This window comes from Simochromis diagramma, unplaced genomic scaffold, assembly GCF_900408965.1.
Source record: "Simochromis diagramma unplaced genomic scaffold, fSimDia1.1 OVJJ01000321.1, whole genome shotgun sequence".
Taxonomy (NCBI): domain Eukaryota; kingdom Metazoa; phylum Chordata; class Actinopteri; order Cichliformes; family Cichlidae; genus Simochromis; species Simochromis diagramma.
In genome coordinates, this window is record NW_024386772.1 from 9282678 (window position 1) to 9299883 (window position 17206).

Below are 17206 nucleotides of genomic sequence, written 5' to 3' on the forward strand. Positions count from 1 at the left end.
CAGCATTCTTCCTTCCTCAACCTCCACCATTCAGTGATTATCTCTGCCTTCAATTGCTTCCTCTTTTGATGTCCAAACTCATCTTACAGACTACCATCTAACACTGCCCAGTTCCATTCTCCCCTGAAACCACTGAGCAGGTTCCTGTCTCTTTCAGATTACACCTTCAACATGTTTGCTTGCTCCATTCTTATGCCACCCTCTTCTCGACCCACTACCATCAGTGCTTTCACATTTCTTTCCTTAACCCAAAACCTCTGACCAACTTTTAACCTACATATCCATTGAACGCTGCTTCAGTCACCACTCTCCACCACTTCATCCAACTTAATCCAGGATTCCTCGTTCTTTTCTAACTGGCATCCAACTTGTTGAACATATGAACTGAAAACATTCAACATCGCTACATCAAAAGATCCAAAGCCTGCATTTCTTGATTTTTTTCTTATTTTATATGTCTTTGGCTATACATTTGATTGGTCTGAATGTATAAACCTTTATCAACACTCTTTACTTTTACATGTATAATTCTATTAAAGCTATAAGTTAAGAGACTAAAGCTTAAAGCCTTAAGAAACTAATTTCTGCACAGTGATTCACTTGCATTCGTACGTCAAGAACCGCAAGCAGACATTAATCACAATTACAGCACAGATGTCATTTCTTAAAATCTAGATATAAGATATAAAGCCACTTTGGCCTGCTAAGATGGCTCAAAGGGTGGTGGAAATTATGTGAGGCACAGGAGGAAGAATAAGATGAAGAACAGTCATTCCCAAAAAATATTCAAGCATTTATATTATCATGTTTTTGTGCACGAATTGATAACCCATATAAAAAGAAACAGCAGAAGTGTGAAGTAGGTGATTTTCTTTTCTCACAATTATGTACTCATTAAAGTGTTTCACATTTTCCCAGACTCCAGTTTTATATGGTTTCTAATTTTTTATAATTATGTTAGATGAGAATAAAACAAAACTGGTTTCTCAGCAGATCCTCTGTTGCCACAATGATGTCTTGGTAAATAAAAGGGAAGCTGAGGAGTGGATGGCAGTATGTGTGTGTGTGTGTGTTAGGAGCGATGATCTATTTTTTATTCAAAATTTTTTTTACATGCAAGATGGCCACACGAAGCCGGAAAGACTTGAGTTACATGTTTTGAAAGCTGTTTACATTTTTCGTCCTAGGCGTATTGTGCAATGTACCATGTGTGGTGTGATTATTCTGAATGGTTCCCTGTGTGATCTGACAACACTCTGTGGTTTTGAGAACATGCAAAACTGTGTTGATGAGTTAGTAAGATTTGCCAGAAGTTGTGTGAATTTACTTGTTTAGAGTTTTGACAAAAGGAGGCAAGGTTTCAAAGCGTAAAATGAGCCTGAGCAACCGTTTACAGCTGCTCAAGATGGCAATGACTCCCATGCAGAGAATGTGGAGCTCATGTACTAAGGAAATCCTTAACAATGTAGCTTGTCTGGGTCTAACAGGTACAACCAGGGTGTCAGTGTTAAAATAATCCAAGGCCTGGATTCACAAATATTCAGCCCACGCCTAAAAAATATGAGGCATAAGTTACATCTTCAGAGACATTTAGGTACATTTATCCTATACATTGTGTGCACATTTGCACTTACACTTTAAAAACAGAGGGTAAAATAAAATGCATAGCTAAAAATATAAGGTTAAAGGTATATTTAAAATGTTACAGTAAGAGGGAGTCCTGTATAATAATAACCTATACACTCCATAGTGTAGAGTTTTACGCATTCACCCAACAAGCAAAAGGTCCCTGTTTCAACCCATCTGATGTTGTGCCAAGAAGGGCCTGACAAATCAGAAATCTGGTGCTACTCGCTATAATGACCCCTTGCAAATATGGGGGTAGCTGGGCCACCTTTAAAAGTACACAACAAATTCAAGAACAAACAACCAACTTTAAACCACAAGAATATCCACACCACCTATAACAAACTACACAAATCGAAAAAATGACATTTTTTTTGTTCCAAAGAGTCATATGGGGGCTCTTCCCATTGTTCGACTTGCACAGGCCCATTCGCTCCAAAAATCAGTGTCCTCCTGAGTCACACTACTGAGATTACTTCCTAGTCACTAAGCTACTATTAGTCAAATAAGTAACATGAGCTTGGTTTTTACTGTAATAGCTTATCAATGATTTAGGTCTCCTTCATTACCAAACTGAAGGATTTAATTTTACTAAAATTATTCTTTTTGCTTCTCTCTTTATGAGTTGCCACAGTGGATGATCTTCCTCCAAAACTATGCCAGTAGAATTCAGCTGAGGGGGTGCACTGACCTTTTTGGATGGGCCTGGACCCCTGGGGCCCATAACACCAGGGACTAAAAGTTTTAAGTCACTGAGGAGGTGTGGCTGACCCAGTTCTGGCCCGAGGGCCAGAATCGACCCAGCAAAATGGAAGGTGAAAACAACACACCTAGGAATAAAATCTACCCAGGGCATTATGTAGTTCTAATTACAATTATGTAGTCAATAAGGTTGTTGAATTAACTGAAAGCCACAAATCTACCAGAGCATTATTAATTTCACACCTCCACTTTTACCTGCTTCCATAAAGAAAATGTTTGACATCATGAATCAATCAACAAATCTTAAATTGTAATAACTTTCTTGTCCTAATCATTGCATGAGTGGTGAATGATGCTCCTAATTTTAAAAAGTATAACCCAATTGTTTCATTCAAAGTGCAAACATTTTATTTCTTTACCAGAAGGAAAAAACAATTGTTAGAGCCTCATCCTTGTCTACCCAGCTAGCATTAAACTTTGTCTTTCTGCCATGTTCTCCTCTACACCCCTAAAAGTTATCCACTGTACGGTGTTAGCTGTAGGCTGAGATATGAATAACAAGTTAGTCTCGATTTCCAGGGAAATTCTTAATTTAAAAAATCTTTCTTATTACTATAATTAGAATAAAACTCCTTGCCACACACATACTTGAAATTTCATACTAGGCATGAGAAATACATTGGGTGTGGACAGAACCACACGATAATATTTAAATACATTAGACAGCTTGCATTGTTCAGCTTTGCGAGGCTGCCAGATGTGTGCCATTTAGCCCCAGGGGAATGATGAGTGATTATGAGGCTCTCTGCAATCTCAAAATGTCTGCTGTGAGAAAACACTATTTAAATTTAACAAACGGATGGTAGCAGACAGACAAATAAATATGCAACAACTCAGCAAACTCCACTGTCATGTTATACTGATACAATGCAGAATTATGACTTGCATGAATACATGCAACATGGAGCTATTCGCTACTTTTGCTCTCTGCGGGTTTTGAGTCTTTGAACCCGGAGCAGCAAATGGAGTTTCCCGCATGCACTTGACAGCACCGCCGCATCTCCGCGATCTCCTTCTCGCACAGGCTTTCCACGTACTTATTAGCTGCAGGGGGGAGACAGAGTTAGGCAACAGTTCAGGTTCACTTCACCAACATATAATTGCGTGAAAGTGAGCGCTTAAAGCACCTTGTAAACACTTCTGAATTGCACATGCTTGCTTTTGGCACGGATCCTTCTGTGGCATTTCTGAAAGAGAACACGACATTCTTTGTTGTGAGCAAATGCAAAGAGGACTTAACATAAGAAAGGACCCAAGAAATGACTCCCACCTTTATCACTTTTAAGTAGTTTTCATGGAGCTAATAACTAGTCTCATAGAGCTAACTAATGTTAGCTGCTCATGCTAGTCCGCCCTTGCTAAGCAGTGTTTTGAACATGTGACTCTTCAACAGCCAATCACCTCTTAGGAAGTACAGCAGCGTCATCTCGTGGTCAGAAGCCGCAGTGACCGCGTGACAGAGGTCCAAATGATAAAATCCACACACAGATGGCACTAAATTTTTAAAATCAACACTCATATACTAGTTCTCTATATATTTAAAAATCCTCTTACGAGGCAGTGTTTTGATCATGTGAGTCTTCAACAACTAATCACCTCCTAAGATCAATGACTGTAGAAGTATAACCACGCCATCTCGCGGTGAGAAGTCGTAGTGACCCAGTGACAGAGGGAAAATTATGCAATGGCAGCTGTTTGAATATTGTGAAAAGTTGTGTTTTTTTGGTATAGCTTTAAAAAGGTAAACGCGTATGTATTCTGCATTAATTTCAAACACAGTGAAATAAACTTTTTTTTATTTTTAGGTTAATTTAGTGTGTTTTATAGCTTGTGAAAATCAGTGTCTCAGATATTAGATTATTTTCACAAGTTTGATTAAATTCATGTTATTACAGCATGAATACTGTTAATCTCCTGGGCATGCCACGTGCAATCGCAATTATGGGGGAAGGCTGCTGACTTGGCACTTGTCCAGACAGCGATCAATGACACTGTTCACAAAGGGAGAAAGGCAGAGAAAGTCATTGGTGAAAAGGAATGGGCTGAGCGTGGTGCCAGTGCATCAAGAGCAAACACTGACTTTTCCTAAATCAGAGATGAACCAGATTTACTTTTTAGTTTTGGAAATCAAAGTCCTAGAGCGTGGAGGAAGAGTGGCGAGGCACAGAATCCAAGGTCTGTGATGTGGTTGGTTCACCATGTTTTATCAAGTGCAATGTCAGTGCAGCTGTCTACCAAGAGCTTATAGAACACTTCAAACTTCCACCTGCTGATAAACCTTATTTCCTTTTTTCAGCAGGACTTAGAACCTGCCCAGAGTCCCAAAACTACTACCAGATTTGCTGCCTGGGTTATTAATGTGTTTAATTGGCCAGTCAACTTGCCAGAACTGAATCCGGTAGAGTGGGGGTGGGTAATTGCCCAGCCCTGCCACAGAGAGGCTGTGCAGGGTATTGTCAAGCTGAGAAACACCCAACACGAAAATAAACACGAGCTGAAGGTGGCTATTAAAGCAATGGCTTAAATAACTCCTCAGGAGTGCTGCAGGCTGATCGGCTGCATCACGCTGCTCTGCAATCATGCAGCAGTTCATGGTAAAGGAGCCCAGACTAAGTATTGAGTGTACAGATGATGAACATACTTTTGGTAAGTTGGATATTTCTGTATTGTAAATCTTTGTTTCATTAATATAAGACAATATCTCAAATAAGAATTTGAGAAATTGGCTTCTGATTTCCATGAGCTCCAAGTCATAATCTTTAAAATTAGAACAAAATAGAATATGGAATTTTACTTAAAATGAATATAGGAAATTATAAAGGTTACCTTTAATATGAATTCTATCTATATGTTCTAAGTTCTGCATGATTCATTTAAGCTTCATCTGGATTGGACAGACTACTGTAAATTATGTGTTAGTATTCTTAGTATTTTTTTCCTTTGGAAAGATGTTTGATCAAAGGTGGCTTGTTGGTCCATGAAAGAAGTTTATTACAATTCATTTATTAAACTTGTATTGATAAAGATGAGAAAACAAAGACGTCATATTTACAGCCATGTCCTGGTGCTAGTCATACTGCTATGATGAGTAGCTACACTTCTGTAGTGTTACAAGATAGTTTCATTAATAGGAAAAAAGGGCCTATCCAAATATAAATTAGACACAGAATGTCTCATAAAATGTGAACTACATCCTAAAACAACACTGACAAATTAAAAGGTAATTACCAAGCACAGCATATTCAGGTCTGTTTCTCTGTGTGAACTAATTCTGGATGATAAGAAGATCGTCTCATAAATATGCACCTCCATCGCCAGAGTAGCAAATGTGAAAGTAAAAAAACAAAAACACCAGAAATAAAAACTGTAAAAAAGATAAACTTCTCGCTGTGTTTCTGATGTGGTCGTCCAACCCCCTCTCCACAGTGGTTGTTTCAAACGCCTAGGTGAAAGCAAAAGAAGATACAAGTTAGGCTGCAGCGTGCACAGACAGGTTGCACATGTGCCTCATTTCTCTCTTCTACCTTTGGTCTTTGCCTTGACAATGAACTGCTTGCTTTTCTTTTCCAGTGTATTGGATGCAGTGCAGGTGTAGGTCCCTGGGAGCAGCGAGGAGGAGGTAACAGTTGCTTCATTCTCCACCCTCTCCTGCATGGGAACGGAGGATTGCCAGCTGTATATTGGGGTGGGGTTTCCTGTTGCAGTGCAGTTTAATATGATCTCACCCCCCAGTATAGAATCCAAAATCTCTGGTTCAGGACTCAGGAATGTCGGGGGAACTAAAGAGAAAGTTATACATATCGTTTCTCACTGTATCGAGCATGCAGGAACTTGCTTTAAGAATGAGAAGAGCTTAGTGACTCACAATAAACAGAAGCATTGAGAGGTTCTGAGGAAACAGTGGGAGGTGGCTGTGGTCCCTCTGGCCCAAGCTCCAGCTCTGCAACACACTTATACTGCACTCCATTCTCAGCTTTAGTTGGTGTGATAACAAGGATAGAGGATACTTGGACAGGTGAGGAAGAGGTGAGATCAGAGAAGGAGTGGTTATAAACCTCAGTCTGCCCTCTGTACCACCTCAGGCTGAGATACTGAACGGGAGCAATATTCTGAACTTCGCAGAGCAGCTGGTACTCTTTCCCTGCCACCATGGGGCCGGTGTGGTTCACCTGTCTGATGGAGACACTGTCTGGAGTTTCTAAATGAATAACACACAGGGTTCAGGTCAATCAAAAAAGGGCTCGGTTGAGAAATCAATCTTAACAACAGCTTTTAAACAACTCACTGTAGAGCACGAGGTTGAGCTTCTCCTCGCATTGTTTCGGAGCTGTGAAAAACACCCCATAACAGATGGGCTCCTCTATCCAGTCAATGAGACTGTCCACCTTCCACTGGACAGACCGGTCCTCTTGTGTGTGTGAAGCACTGATGGCTGACTCCCAGCCCAGGACACGGACAGGGCGTGCAGCCTCGCAGCTGACAGACACTGACTCCCCAAAGCCCACCACGACCCTGGACGGCTTGAGGATTAGGGAGCAGCCTTCACCTGACACTAAGATACACAGCAGTGATATCTCTCACTGTTTTTCTGTCATCATCATCACAATGCATATTCATATTTACATGAAAAAGCTGTAACTACTTGCACATTATGTAACCCTGTTACAACACACTCACAAGTAATCAAGCAGGAATTGTCTAATACTTTCAAAGTTTACAAGTGTGCATTGCTAATAGGGGATTTATAGCTATACTACTAATAATTCACATGTGCTATGACAGCAGAATTAAACTGACCTACTTACAGGGCGTCACCCACATTATATCTTGGCTGCAACCTAATAAGCATCCAGCATGCAACCACACATCTTATTCTTTAGGGCCTTTCATCACTTGAGTAAATAATAGTCTTGGCATGAAGACAAATATTTTTGTCAGCACAAAATTGGCTGCTCTAATTCTTCGAGCTCGCCTTTAGATTTATTTCACAGAAGTTACTGATCATTCCAACCTGGATTTACTTACTAGCATTTCCATAAGACCAAACATCATCTACAACCCAAAGAAGTGAAAAGAAACACCTCTGCGACAAAATCTTACCTGAACAAAATGTGCAAAGCAAAAGAATCCATGTGAGAAAGTTGTTTCCCATGTTATTTTCTGCACCGAGCCGTGGATTAACAGGCTAGAGAAAGAGAACTCCAACTTGAAAGACCTTGGCAACCCTGCAGGGAATTATGTTGGAACAAAAGTTCCCTCCCAGCTGACTTTGGGGGACGATGGAGGGGGTGAAAGGGAAAGAGGGAAATGTAACAGGTTGCAGGCCTCTGAAAAACACGGCATAACACTTACTGCACTGCAGTAATCTTAGAAGCAAGTATGCAGGATATTAAAAGCCTGCAGAGACATCGAAGTATATGCAGAACTAAAATGCCACTAATATAGGATGAATATATCTGTCTAGTTCCTCCACCCCCTACCCCTATTTTCCAACATCCAGCTTGAAATCTGAGTAGAATAAAATGTAAACACCAAACTTTCATTCCTTAATTTTTGAGTCATGTGAGTCTCCTAGAACACAGAGGTGAAAGCATATCAACCTGACCCACATTTTCTCTTTCCTTTCAGTGTCACTCTCTGTGAAGAAACGCTTGTTTTCCCTTCGTCTTGCATGCTTGCCTCCTATTGCTCCTGACCTCCATGCTTTGTGAAATCCCAGCAGGCAGCAGTGCTGGTCTTGTGCAGGATGTAGCTTGTAAGACTCCCAACTGTGACCAGAATACTACGCAGCCTATCAGCTCTGACCACAACTGCAGTGCAAGGGAGCGAGTAATCGAACGCTTTATGGTGTATTTATGGACAGCACAGCTGGGAATCTCAACTTACACATTGCAGTATGAGCTCAGTTCACTTGCAGCTTTGAATATGCTCTTCCCTCTAAAAGTTCTCTATCGAAACACGTTAATGTTGTACGTTTGCTCATTTGAAAAATCTTGTTTTTTTTCTTTAAGTCCATGACTAATTGAGCACTGGTGGCTGTGCCAGGTTGTTAAGGCAACACAGAGCATACAGAAACAGTATTTGAACAGTGACAGAGAAGGAAAAAAAACATGGTTTCATAAGAAATATGTTTATATTGGCAACAGTAGTCTGGATCACAAATGATCTTCTTTACATTCACTTTTTTAAGAACTAATTAGTATGGCAGAGTGAACATTGTAAAATGTAGCCAGACTCAAAGACAGAGAGTGAGAAAGAAAACTGGTTTGACTTTGCCTCGTCTCCTGAATTGTTTAATTCAGGATTTACAATCACACACATGTAGTTTCTTAAAATCATGTACACCGGTACAATTAGACAAACTCTGGTAAAATGCAGACTCAGTAAAACAACTGTTGTGTCATGTGAAAAGTTGGCGCAATACTTGATAAACTCTATAAACTCAGTCTATTCAGTGCAAAAATTATGAAGCGATCCGAAAGACGTACCAGTGCATACAGAAATCAAATTTTACAAAAAAGAGAAAGAAATATGAATAATTTATTTATGCATATCCCAAAACGAATACTTAAAAAAAGCAATTACTACATTGTGCTCTCAAGTAATTCCATAAAAAGTACCTCCAAAGCATTTACATGTTTAGATGAGTAGAAACAAAATGAATATATAAAATGCTGACATAGAATTGCTAATTTTGCTGTAAAAAAACGAGTTTTATGCAAATATTTAATGTACTTCTTGATGAATTGTTATTTTTTTAAAGACACACAAGAGGTCCACAATTCAGATGAGGCAACAATTGCTGTTAAATAGTACCCAATTATCAAGTCATATGAACAATAAAAACAGTATTTTTTAACACAATTACTAGATGAGAAACATAACCCAAAAGCACAACCGCACAAAAAGCTGAGAAATCCACTCTGACCATATATAGCTGTATCAACGTATTACAGCAATTGTGTCCAAAATATATGCTCTGTTTAATTCCTCTGACACATGTGAGGCTCTTCTTCACGACCTTTGTCTTCATTTGTAGTTTTGCATGGACAGGATATAGTGGCTTCATCTGAGCTTTGCTGCAGCACGAAGCTGATAATCAGCACAGAACAAACCATACAGTGTGTGAAAGCCATAAAACCAAAATGATGAGCTAGAAAAAGAGCGCCTGTTAGGTGTTAATTCCCCTGAGTCCAACATCAGCTTGATTCATTAAATGAGTTTATGTGCACTCAAGTAACCAACTCGACATCAGCTACAGACTTGTGCAAATGTGCAGGAGAGAGGAAAACATCACATCCATATGCAAAAAGGTTTGAATTATCCTGATTAAAACTGAAACAGGAAGCATTTGTGTAGTAAAGATTTCCAAATAAGGCCAGCAAGCACATCATGCTTCCAAAATAAGACTGTAGTGGGGATGAAATCTAATTATTTATCTGTTGCATTTTTATACACAGACTTATAAAGGTTACTGCAGTGCATTTAAACACATTTCCTGTATTATATATCTTTGTTAGGGCAGCAATCTTGATTAGTGGAGCTTTAGAGATAGCTGACAAGATAATGCATTTTTAAAGCTACAGCTTTGAGCAGAAGAACACCCACAGAGCATGCAGAGCAGACATGTCCTTTGTCCATTAAGAGACATGTTACAGAATTTTTGGGTCCAAGCACCAAATAAAATCATTAACAAAAATAAAAATAATAGCCATGCAAATCTGAATTTAAAAAAAAGTCTGCCTTATACTGGTCCTGAGGGAGTTCCTGGTTGATAGCCGCCTTTGTTGAAAGAGAACGTTCCATTAGGTGTCACAAAATATGCACCAGCAATGAGGAGCAAAACTCCGACGGCCACACCCACTCCCACCATGACTCCAAAGGTTGTTCGAGACCCTGTGGGAGATGGGAAATGTTGTTACATTGTTGCTCTCAACTTATCTGCTCAGACTTTCTGCTCTGTCTGTAATAAACCCCACATCCCAAAATAAAAATGAAAACAAAGAACAAAGCGATTAAAATCCCAGCAGTGGTCCCAGGACGACTACCTAATGGAGAATCACACCACAAAATATTATAGACAATAAGAATGTATAACGAGATACAAAATGCCATGAAGTAACTAATGAGAACTTACTTGGAGCTTCGCTGATATTGAAATATTTGGTCACATTGCCCTGTTTACTATAGGCTGTGCATGTATAGACCCCTGGAAGCTCAAACGGTAGGGTCAGAATTGGCTCAATCACTTCTTCTTTGTCATGCCATTCTTTTGTGAATTTTGGGAATTCCCAGCGGTATGATGGTGGAGGGTTTCCTTTAGCGTTACAATTTAAAGTCATATTTTCACCAACTGTCATTTCCAGAGTCTCATTTCCAGCCTTGGTGTAGGTTGGTGGGTCTGAGGACATACATGCAAATAAAATACAGACAAATGTGAAATAAATTAGAAAATAAAATACAAGGAAAATCTTCTGATGTTTGATTAAGATCAAGTTAAAAACTCACAGAATACAGTCACTCTATGCGACATTGAGCGCATCATGGCAGGACCTTGTTCTCCTGGCCACAAGTTTAGTTTTGCTTCACACCAGATCTCAGCTCCATCATCATCTCTATGAGCAGTCAGAGTGAGGACAGATGACTTACTCACGGGAGATGAACTGGACTCAATAAATGTCTCAGAATTTAAGATCTTATTTCCTTTGTGCCAAAGCACAGAGAGATTTCTTGCTGGTGCAACATTAACAATGTCACACTGTATGGCAAACTTTTCACCTTCTTTCTCTGCAGTTGAATTCTGTCTCAATGACACACTGTCTGGCATTTCTGCAAGTAGAAGAAATAAAAAGGATTAATGTCATTCACTGTTCAAATACTAAAACACCTTTTCTGGAAATATATGAGAAAGTTAAGGCTACTTACTATAAACAGTGACTGGTAAAACCTCTGTACACTGATCACCATCACGGGAATTCACATAACACATTGGCGCTAACTCCCACGCTGGCACAGAGTCAATTTTAAAGTTAAGAAAAATGACATTGAGGGTAAGGTCCACTCCTCCATATGGAGACTCCCAGCCCATTCCTTCAGTCTGGTTAGATAGTGAAGTGCAGTTGGCTGAAAAGGTGTCTCCAAATCTCACCACAACTCTAGGGGGACTCATTTGTAATGGACAGGAGGCACTTGCAGGGTTTCCTAGAGAAGAAGAAGAAGACTTACGTTTATGGCAACATTTACTCTGATGTTCTACTAAGCATTACGGTCCTGTTAGTACTCTGGCCTGGTTCAGAGGACTTAAGACTCCGTGCTGAAAAGATGAGCCATTCAATATCTGAACACAAACACTAAACAACTCTCGCCCAATTAGTATTTGAAAGTCAAGCTACTCCAGGATAGCCAGAAAGATTATTGTATTAAAAAATTATCAATTTCATACTCTTCAGCTCTCCAGATGAAAATTTATTGAGGACCTTTTTTTAAATTTCATAAAGATTTGATATTTTGATTAAAAGACTTCTAATCTCTCCTCCATGCCTGCTTCATGCCCTGGGGGACGGGGCTATGGCTCTCTACATCCTCTAGCAGACCATTACATGGGGAAATCTTTTGAATACAAGCGCGCTGATCCACACAGGTGTGCACACGGGTGTCCACTGTTCATAGACATAAACTACACCTTTATTGGCTGCTATTTCCAAGCACATTGTGCTCTGTCGGTCCTACGTGCTGCACAACAACATTCACAACATTCAATATTTAGTATTTACTGCTGTTTACACTTAGCTAGATTAACGTGATGGTGTTGTGTTTAGTATGTTGCTCTGTTTTTTTTTTGGCTTGTTTTCTCTTCTTTTTCTCTCAACAGGTGATCCAGGAGATTTTTTTTTCTCTTCTTTCTCTTTTTAAGTGGCCTTTCTCACTGTCCCTCTTCCCTTCTGTTTTTCTTTTCCTTCATCTTTCTTTCTCCCTTTCCTATCCCTCAGTCATGTCTGTCCCGTCTGTAACAACTGAAAATAAAATAAAATAAATAATAACAACAAAGGTTGATCAAACGGACCAATACGGCAAGGCCGTGATGATCCATTTCGCAAAGTAAATCCATTGGGTATCCTTGTTGGTCTTCAGACAACAATTCTGACGGCTAAAGAACCAAATGGGACAGGCAAAAAAAAAAGACTTCTAATCTAAAAGGCATATCCCCCCAAGAAAGGAGATCAGGCAGTATCTAAAGCATAACTGGTACCACAAGTTTGTTGCAGAGTTACTTCATCTTACATGTGTGAATGTGTGTGTGAATGGGTGAATGACTGAATGTAGTGTGAAGCGCTTTGGGGTCCTTAGGGACTGAGTAAAGCGCTATACAAATGCAGGCCATTTACCATTTACATCATTATACCTCCAGCCGATAAATGAATCCATTTCAGAAGCAAAATATCCACTGGAAACTTTATTCAAGTAATTTAAAGTATTGTCTGGGATCAGCATCAGAGACTAAGATTTAACCAGCCTTACTCAGTGACATGACTCATATTTCTCTTGCAAAGAAGTTGATGACTGATAATAATTCATTGCTTTGTTATGGAAACTACAAATTTTCCTCCTTATTCCTATGAAGCTTAAAGAAATCTCCTCATAAAATTAGCAAGAAATCTGCCCCTTCTGTAAAGAAACAGATCTCTGAGAAAGCTGGTCTGTTTAGTAGCGCCATAAATCATGTTTCAAAGTTGTTGTTTTTTTCTGGGTTCACACAAGATAATGAAATATGGAGATGCAAGTTTATGTAGACACATAGAGTACAATTTCTATTCATATCTATTTTTGCTTCACTGAATGTAACCCCCCTCCCTACTTTTGTTTCTGGTAGCACTTTCTTTTCATTTTGTTGGTGGTGACGGGGGTCGGACTTGATTGGATTTGAGGGGTTCTAACTTTTTTGTTGTTGTTTAGTTTACAGTGGTTGATACAAATGTTACTATATTTCTTCTTGGTCATTTAGTTTCTCTTTCATACATCTCCAGGAATAACAGCTCAGACACTGACCTGATAAAATACACAAACTTGGGTCAATGATTTACAAGCTGTGTTTAGTCGAGAAGATCTAACAACACAGAGATTAAAACTGAAATTCACGATTATAAGAAACAAATACAAACCCGGTCACGGACAGTAGGCCAGCATGTTTATACAGTCCACGAACAGAGCTGATATGTATCAAACAATGGGCGTAGGCTTTCTCCCGAAGATGAGCTCGAAGCTGCAGCGATCAATTCATAAAGACACAATATGGTAGCTTTATGTAACAAAGAAAGAAAACAAGCTCACCTGTACACGCGATTAATAAACCGAAGAAGAAGAAGGACCACACCATGGTTTCAGCAAACAGGGAAACACGCTCACAAAGAAAAGAAAAATAAATTAGATCCGGCTGAATAAACTTAGTCACGCACCCGTGTCCCTCCTCCTGCTGCTCCTGTACCCACAAGCTGTGACCAAACCCTAAACCTGTAAGGGAAAAAAAAAAATCCGAAACCAAAAGTAGTCAGGCAGCAACTATCCCGACAGTCACACGATTACCTCACCAAGCGTCCCGTCTTCTGCTCGCTCTGAAGCGACATTGTGAGTTAAAGGAACAGTTCGAAGTTATTTTTCAACCTCTTACTTAATAAATTAAACATTTGATTTACTTTTGAAGAAAACCTTCAAAAGTTTGCAGTATAGCAACTAGTTTCATTTAACCTTAGCTCAACCTTTAGTTTCAGCTAATTACTCAATTAAACCCCCCTCCTCCAAGACTTCAGCATTTAATCGTCAATTTTAAAGCATGTAAATGATAAATGTGTATGCAGTTTTTATACAACCAAGTCGCAAGGCTTAGAGCTTCGTCTTTTCATACTGGGTAGAAATGTCTAATAGCAATATTCCCGACTGCACTTGAAGGCGTCCATACCTGTAAACCTGTTGGATTCTCCCACAGCACCCTCCCGAGGACAGACTCCAACAAAACACTGAGAATTCAGGTGCCTTTGTTTCATGTGCGCCAAATGTTCCCAAAATAAGCAAACAGTTTTTATGCCTTTTATAGAGATATCAAATCTGTGTGCAGGACAGAGCAGAGTTTTTCCATATGCCTTGTGTCTGTGCAGCAGGCTGAGACAAAACTATATTGTGCTCCTTGATTTAAATACAATGGTATGCTTATATGGTTAGGTTACTGAGTTTGTATCTAGGCCTACAATTTTCCTTTCGATTTTAATTTTGCTCATAACAACAACCAAAGAAAACAGCTATTATGAATTATTGGCAAAGAGGTTTACAACCTTGTATATTTTATGTTTCTTTATTACACTGATAACTGCTGTTTACATGCATATGAATAGCAACAAGATGTTTAATAAGAAAATACACTTTTGCCTAAGTGACAAATATTTACAGCACATACAAACAAATACAAATATGTTATAAAGTTCTCCTCAGCCTTCACACGAAGAACTTGAACTCCATTAACCCTTCAATAATTCGGATTATTAACACATCAGTGTGCGGTTTATTTTCAACAATAAGTTATTCAGGCTTTACTGTTTCTCATAAATAAATATAAACTTTTGGATTTACATCAAATATTAAACTGAATATACAGAGACATTCAATACGACATATATGGAAGACTGAAGTTAAATAATAAAACTGCGGTGTGCACTGCTGGCAGGACAGGTGATAAGGAAAGGCAGTTTATAAATGCTTTGCATTTCCCGCGAGTTTAACAGTGCCGTAATTTATTATTGTATTTTTTTCTGTAGCGATTCAGAGGTGCACATGCTGGTCTGTTCTGGATTTGCTGCACAATCCAATCATGCTTGAGGTTCAGGGCTGCATATTCTCTTTCAGGATTTTCTGTTAGAGAGCAGAATTCATTGTTCAGTAAATTGTAAGTTGTGCACGTCTTTAAGCAGCAAAGCAGCCCCAGATTATTACACTACCACCACCATGTTTGACTGGTGCTATGATGTCCTTTAAATGGACTGCTGCGATGGGTGTAACGGGACGCAAGTTCAACTTTTGTCTAGCTAGTCCACAGAAGACGGGCCATCTGAGCCTTTGTGTTCTTTTTGGTCAGCAGTGATTTTTAAACTTGGAACTTTCCAATGAAGCCATTTTTTGCCCACTCTTTTTCTTATTATTGAATCATGAACTCTGACCTCAACTGAGACAAGTGAGACCTGCAGTTCTTTAGATGCTTCTCTGGGTTATTTTATGACCTCTGGATGAGATTTTGATGTTGATGCACTCTTGGAGTAATTTTGGTAGGTTCAACAATTTCTGGGAAGGTTCGCCACTATTCCAAGTTTTCTCCATTTGTGGCTCTCTCTGTGGTTGACTGGATCCCATACCATCATATATACCATAATTTAAAAATAGCATTTTTCATTTACTCAGGTTATCTTTGTCTAATGTTAACATTTATTTTATGATCTGAAACATTCTAGTGTGACAAAAATACAAAAAGCTAAGAATTCAAGAAAAGGGTAAATACCTTTTCACTACACTGTATTTAACAAAAACTAAATCAAAATGGATAAGCAAATTAGTGAAAACAACGGAAAAAAAGCCATGTGATTCAATGGGTAGTAGAACCACCTTCAGTAGCAACAAGACCAGTTCACTCAAATAACCATCCTGACATCAGCTACAGACATGCAAATACAATGGAAAACTTTGCCTAAAACTGAAACAGAAAATAACTGCGTGGAAAAGGTGTCCAAAAAAAGTCCAGTAAGCAGTGAGTCATGCCTCCATAATAAGCCTGACACATTTTCTGTACCACAAATATGTGTTAGGGCAGCAGTCTTGATTAGTGGAGCTTTAGAGATAGCTGACAAGATAATGCATTTTTTAAAGCTACAGCTTTGAACAGAAGAACACCCACAGAGCACGCAGAGCAGACATGTCCGTCGGCCATCAACAGACATGTTACAGATGTTTTCTCCAAACACCAAATAAAATAATTAGAAATAATAATAATAGCAAAGATGTGCATTTTTATAAGAAGATAAAAGTTTACCTTATACTCATCCTGAGGGAGTTCCTGGTTGATAGCCACAATTGTGGAAAGAGATTGTGCCATTGGGTGTCACATAATATGCAACAGCAATGAGGAGCAAAACTCCAACGGCCACACCTATTGCCAGCATGACTCCAAAGGTTGTTCGAGCCCCTGTGGGAGATGGGAAATGTATTAACATTGTCGCTCTCAGCTCATCTTCTCAGTCTTTCTGCTCTGTCTGTAATAAACTATCTTGTGTGGACTGAATCTGGGTGTTGTGTGCTCTGTGGTTGCTATCACTCCTTTGGGCCAAAGGTGCTACTGTGTAACGGGTACAATGAGGAGGAGAGAGAAGAAGTGAAGTGAGTGTGATGTAAACAGTTTGATGGACATTAAAGTGTGCCTAAAACGAGCCATTGTCTCCAGTGTTATATACAAACACAACAAAGTACACATCCCTAAAACAAACACCAAAACAATTAAAATCCCAGCACTGGTCCCATGACGACTACTCAATGGAGAATCACAGCACAAAATATTATGACAATAAAAAAAGTATAACAAAATAAGAAATGTTATGAATGTATCAGAATACAGAGATGAACAGAGAAAAACTTCAAGAAATGAAAATATTTTTACAAGTGATGAAAACTCACTGAGTACAGTCACACTATGTGACTGTGAGCGCATCATGGCAGGACTTTGTTCTCCTGGCCACAAGTTTAGTTTTGCTTCACACCAGATCTCAGCTCCATCATCATCTCTATGAGC

General features: G+C 39.2%; 2 protein-coding genes across 6 annotated transcripts; both read right to left on the reverse strand.

The window, feature by feature from the left end:
- Positions 1 to 1180: 1180 nt before the first annotated feature.
- On the reverse strand, positions 1181 to 3917 carry cmc4 (C-x(9)-C motif containing 4 homolog (S. cerevisiae)). Of its 2 annotated transcripts, none has more exons than XM_040047593.1 (3): positions 3790 to 3917; positions 3516 to 3575; positions 1181 to 3432 (listed from the first exon to the last, which is right to left on the reverse strand). In XM_040047593.1, the coding sequence occupies exons 1-3, from the start codon at positions 3905 to 3907 to the stop codon at positions 3296 to 3298; spliced, it is 315 nt and encodes a 104-aa protein (XP_039903527.1). In that variant the 5' UTR covers positions 3908 to 3917; the 3' UTR covers positions 1181 to 3295. The 2 variants fall into 2 exon arrangements, with proteins under 2 accessions (XP_039903527.1, XP_039903536.1); XM_040047602.1 differs by lacking the exon at positions 3790 to 3917 and adding an exon at positions 3659 to 3772.
- Positions 3918 to 5355: 1438 nt separating this feature from the next.
- On the reverse strand, positions 5356 to 16446 carry LOC120743781 (hemicentin-2-like). 4 transcript variants are annotated; one of them, XR_005698264.1, is made up of 10 exons: positions 13717 to 14130; positions 11314 to 11589; positions 10897 to 11217; positions 10526 to 10789; positions 7998 to 10284; positions 7489 to 7715; positions 6674 to 6940; positions 6254 to 6586; positions 5913 to 6167; positions 5356 to 5830 (listed from the first exon to the last, which is right to left on the reverse strand). XR_005698264.1 is itself a non-coding variant. In XM_040047647.1 (9 exons), exons 5-9 carry the CDS (start codon positions 7538 to 7540, stop codon positions 5823 to 5825), a joined length of 915 nt encoding a protein of 304 aa, XP_039903581.1. In that variant the 5' UTR covers positions 7541 to 10284; positions 10526 to 10789; positions 10897 to 11217; positions 11314 to 11589; positions 13717 to 16446; the 3' UTR covers positions 5356 to 5822. The 4 variants fall into 4 exon arrangements, 1 of the variants encoding a protein (XP_039903581.1); XR_005698263.1 differs by having other exon boundaries at positions 7489 to 10284; XR_005698265.1 differs by lacking the exon at positions 13717 to 14130 and adding an exon at positions 13548 to 13679 and having other exon boundaries at positions 7489 to 10284.
- Positions 16447 to 17206: the final 760 nt, after the last annotated feature.

Bases quoted from the DNA above. Each gene is read 5' to 3' on its own strand.
- LOC120743781 (XM_040047647.1), bottom strand. From the start codon at position 7,540: ATGGGAAACAACTTTCTCACATGGATTCTTTTGCTTTGCACATTTTGT. The intron at 6,587-6,673 runs GTGAGTTGTTTA...TTATTCATTTAG, and splicing joins GCTCAACCTCGTGCTCTACA to AAACTCCAGACAGTGTCTCC. The intron at 6,168-6,253 runs GTGAGTCACTAA...CTTTCTCTTTAG, and splicing joins TCTCAATGCTTCTGTTTATT to TTCCCCCGACATTCCTGAGT.
- cmc4 (XM_040047593.1), bottom strand. From the start codon at position 3,907: ATGAGTGTTGATTTTAAAAATTTAGTGCCATCTGTGTGTGGATTTTAT. The intron at 3,576-3,789 runs GTGATTGGCTGT...GTTCTCTTTCAG, and splicing joins GCTGCTGTACTTCCTAAGAG to AAATGCCACAGAAGGATCCG. The intron at 3,433-3,515 runs GTGCTTTAAGCG...TCCCCCCTGCAG, and splicing joins AATTCAGAAGTGTTTACAAG to CTAATAAGTACGTGGAAAGC.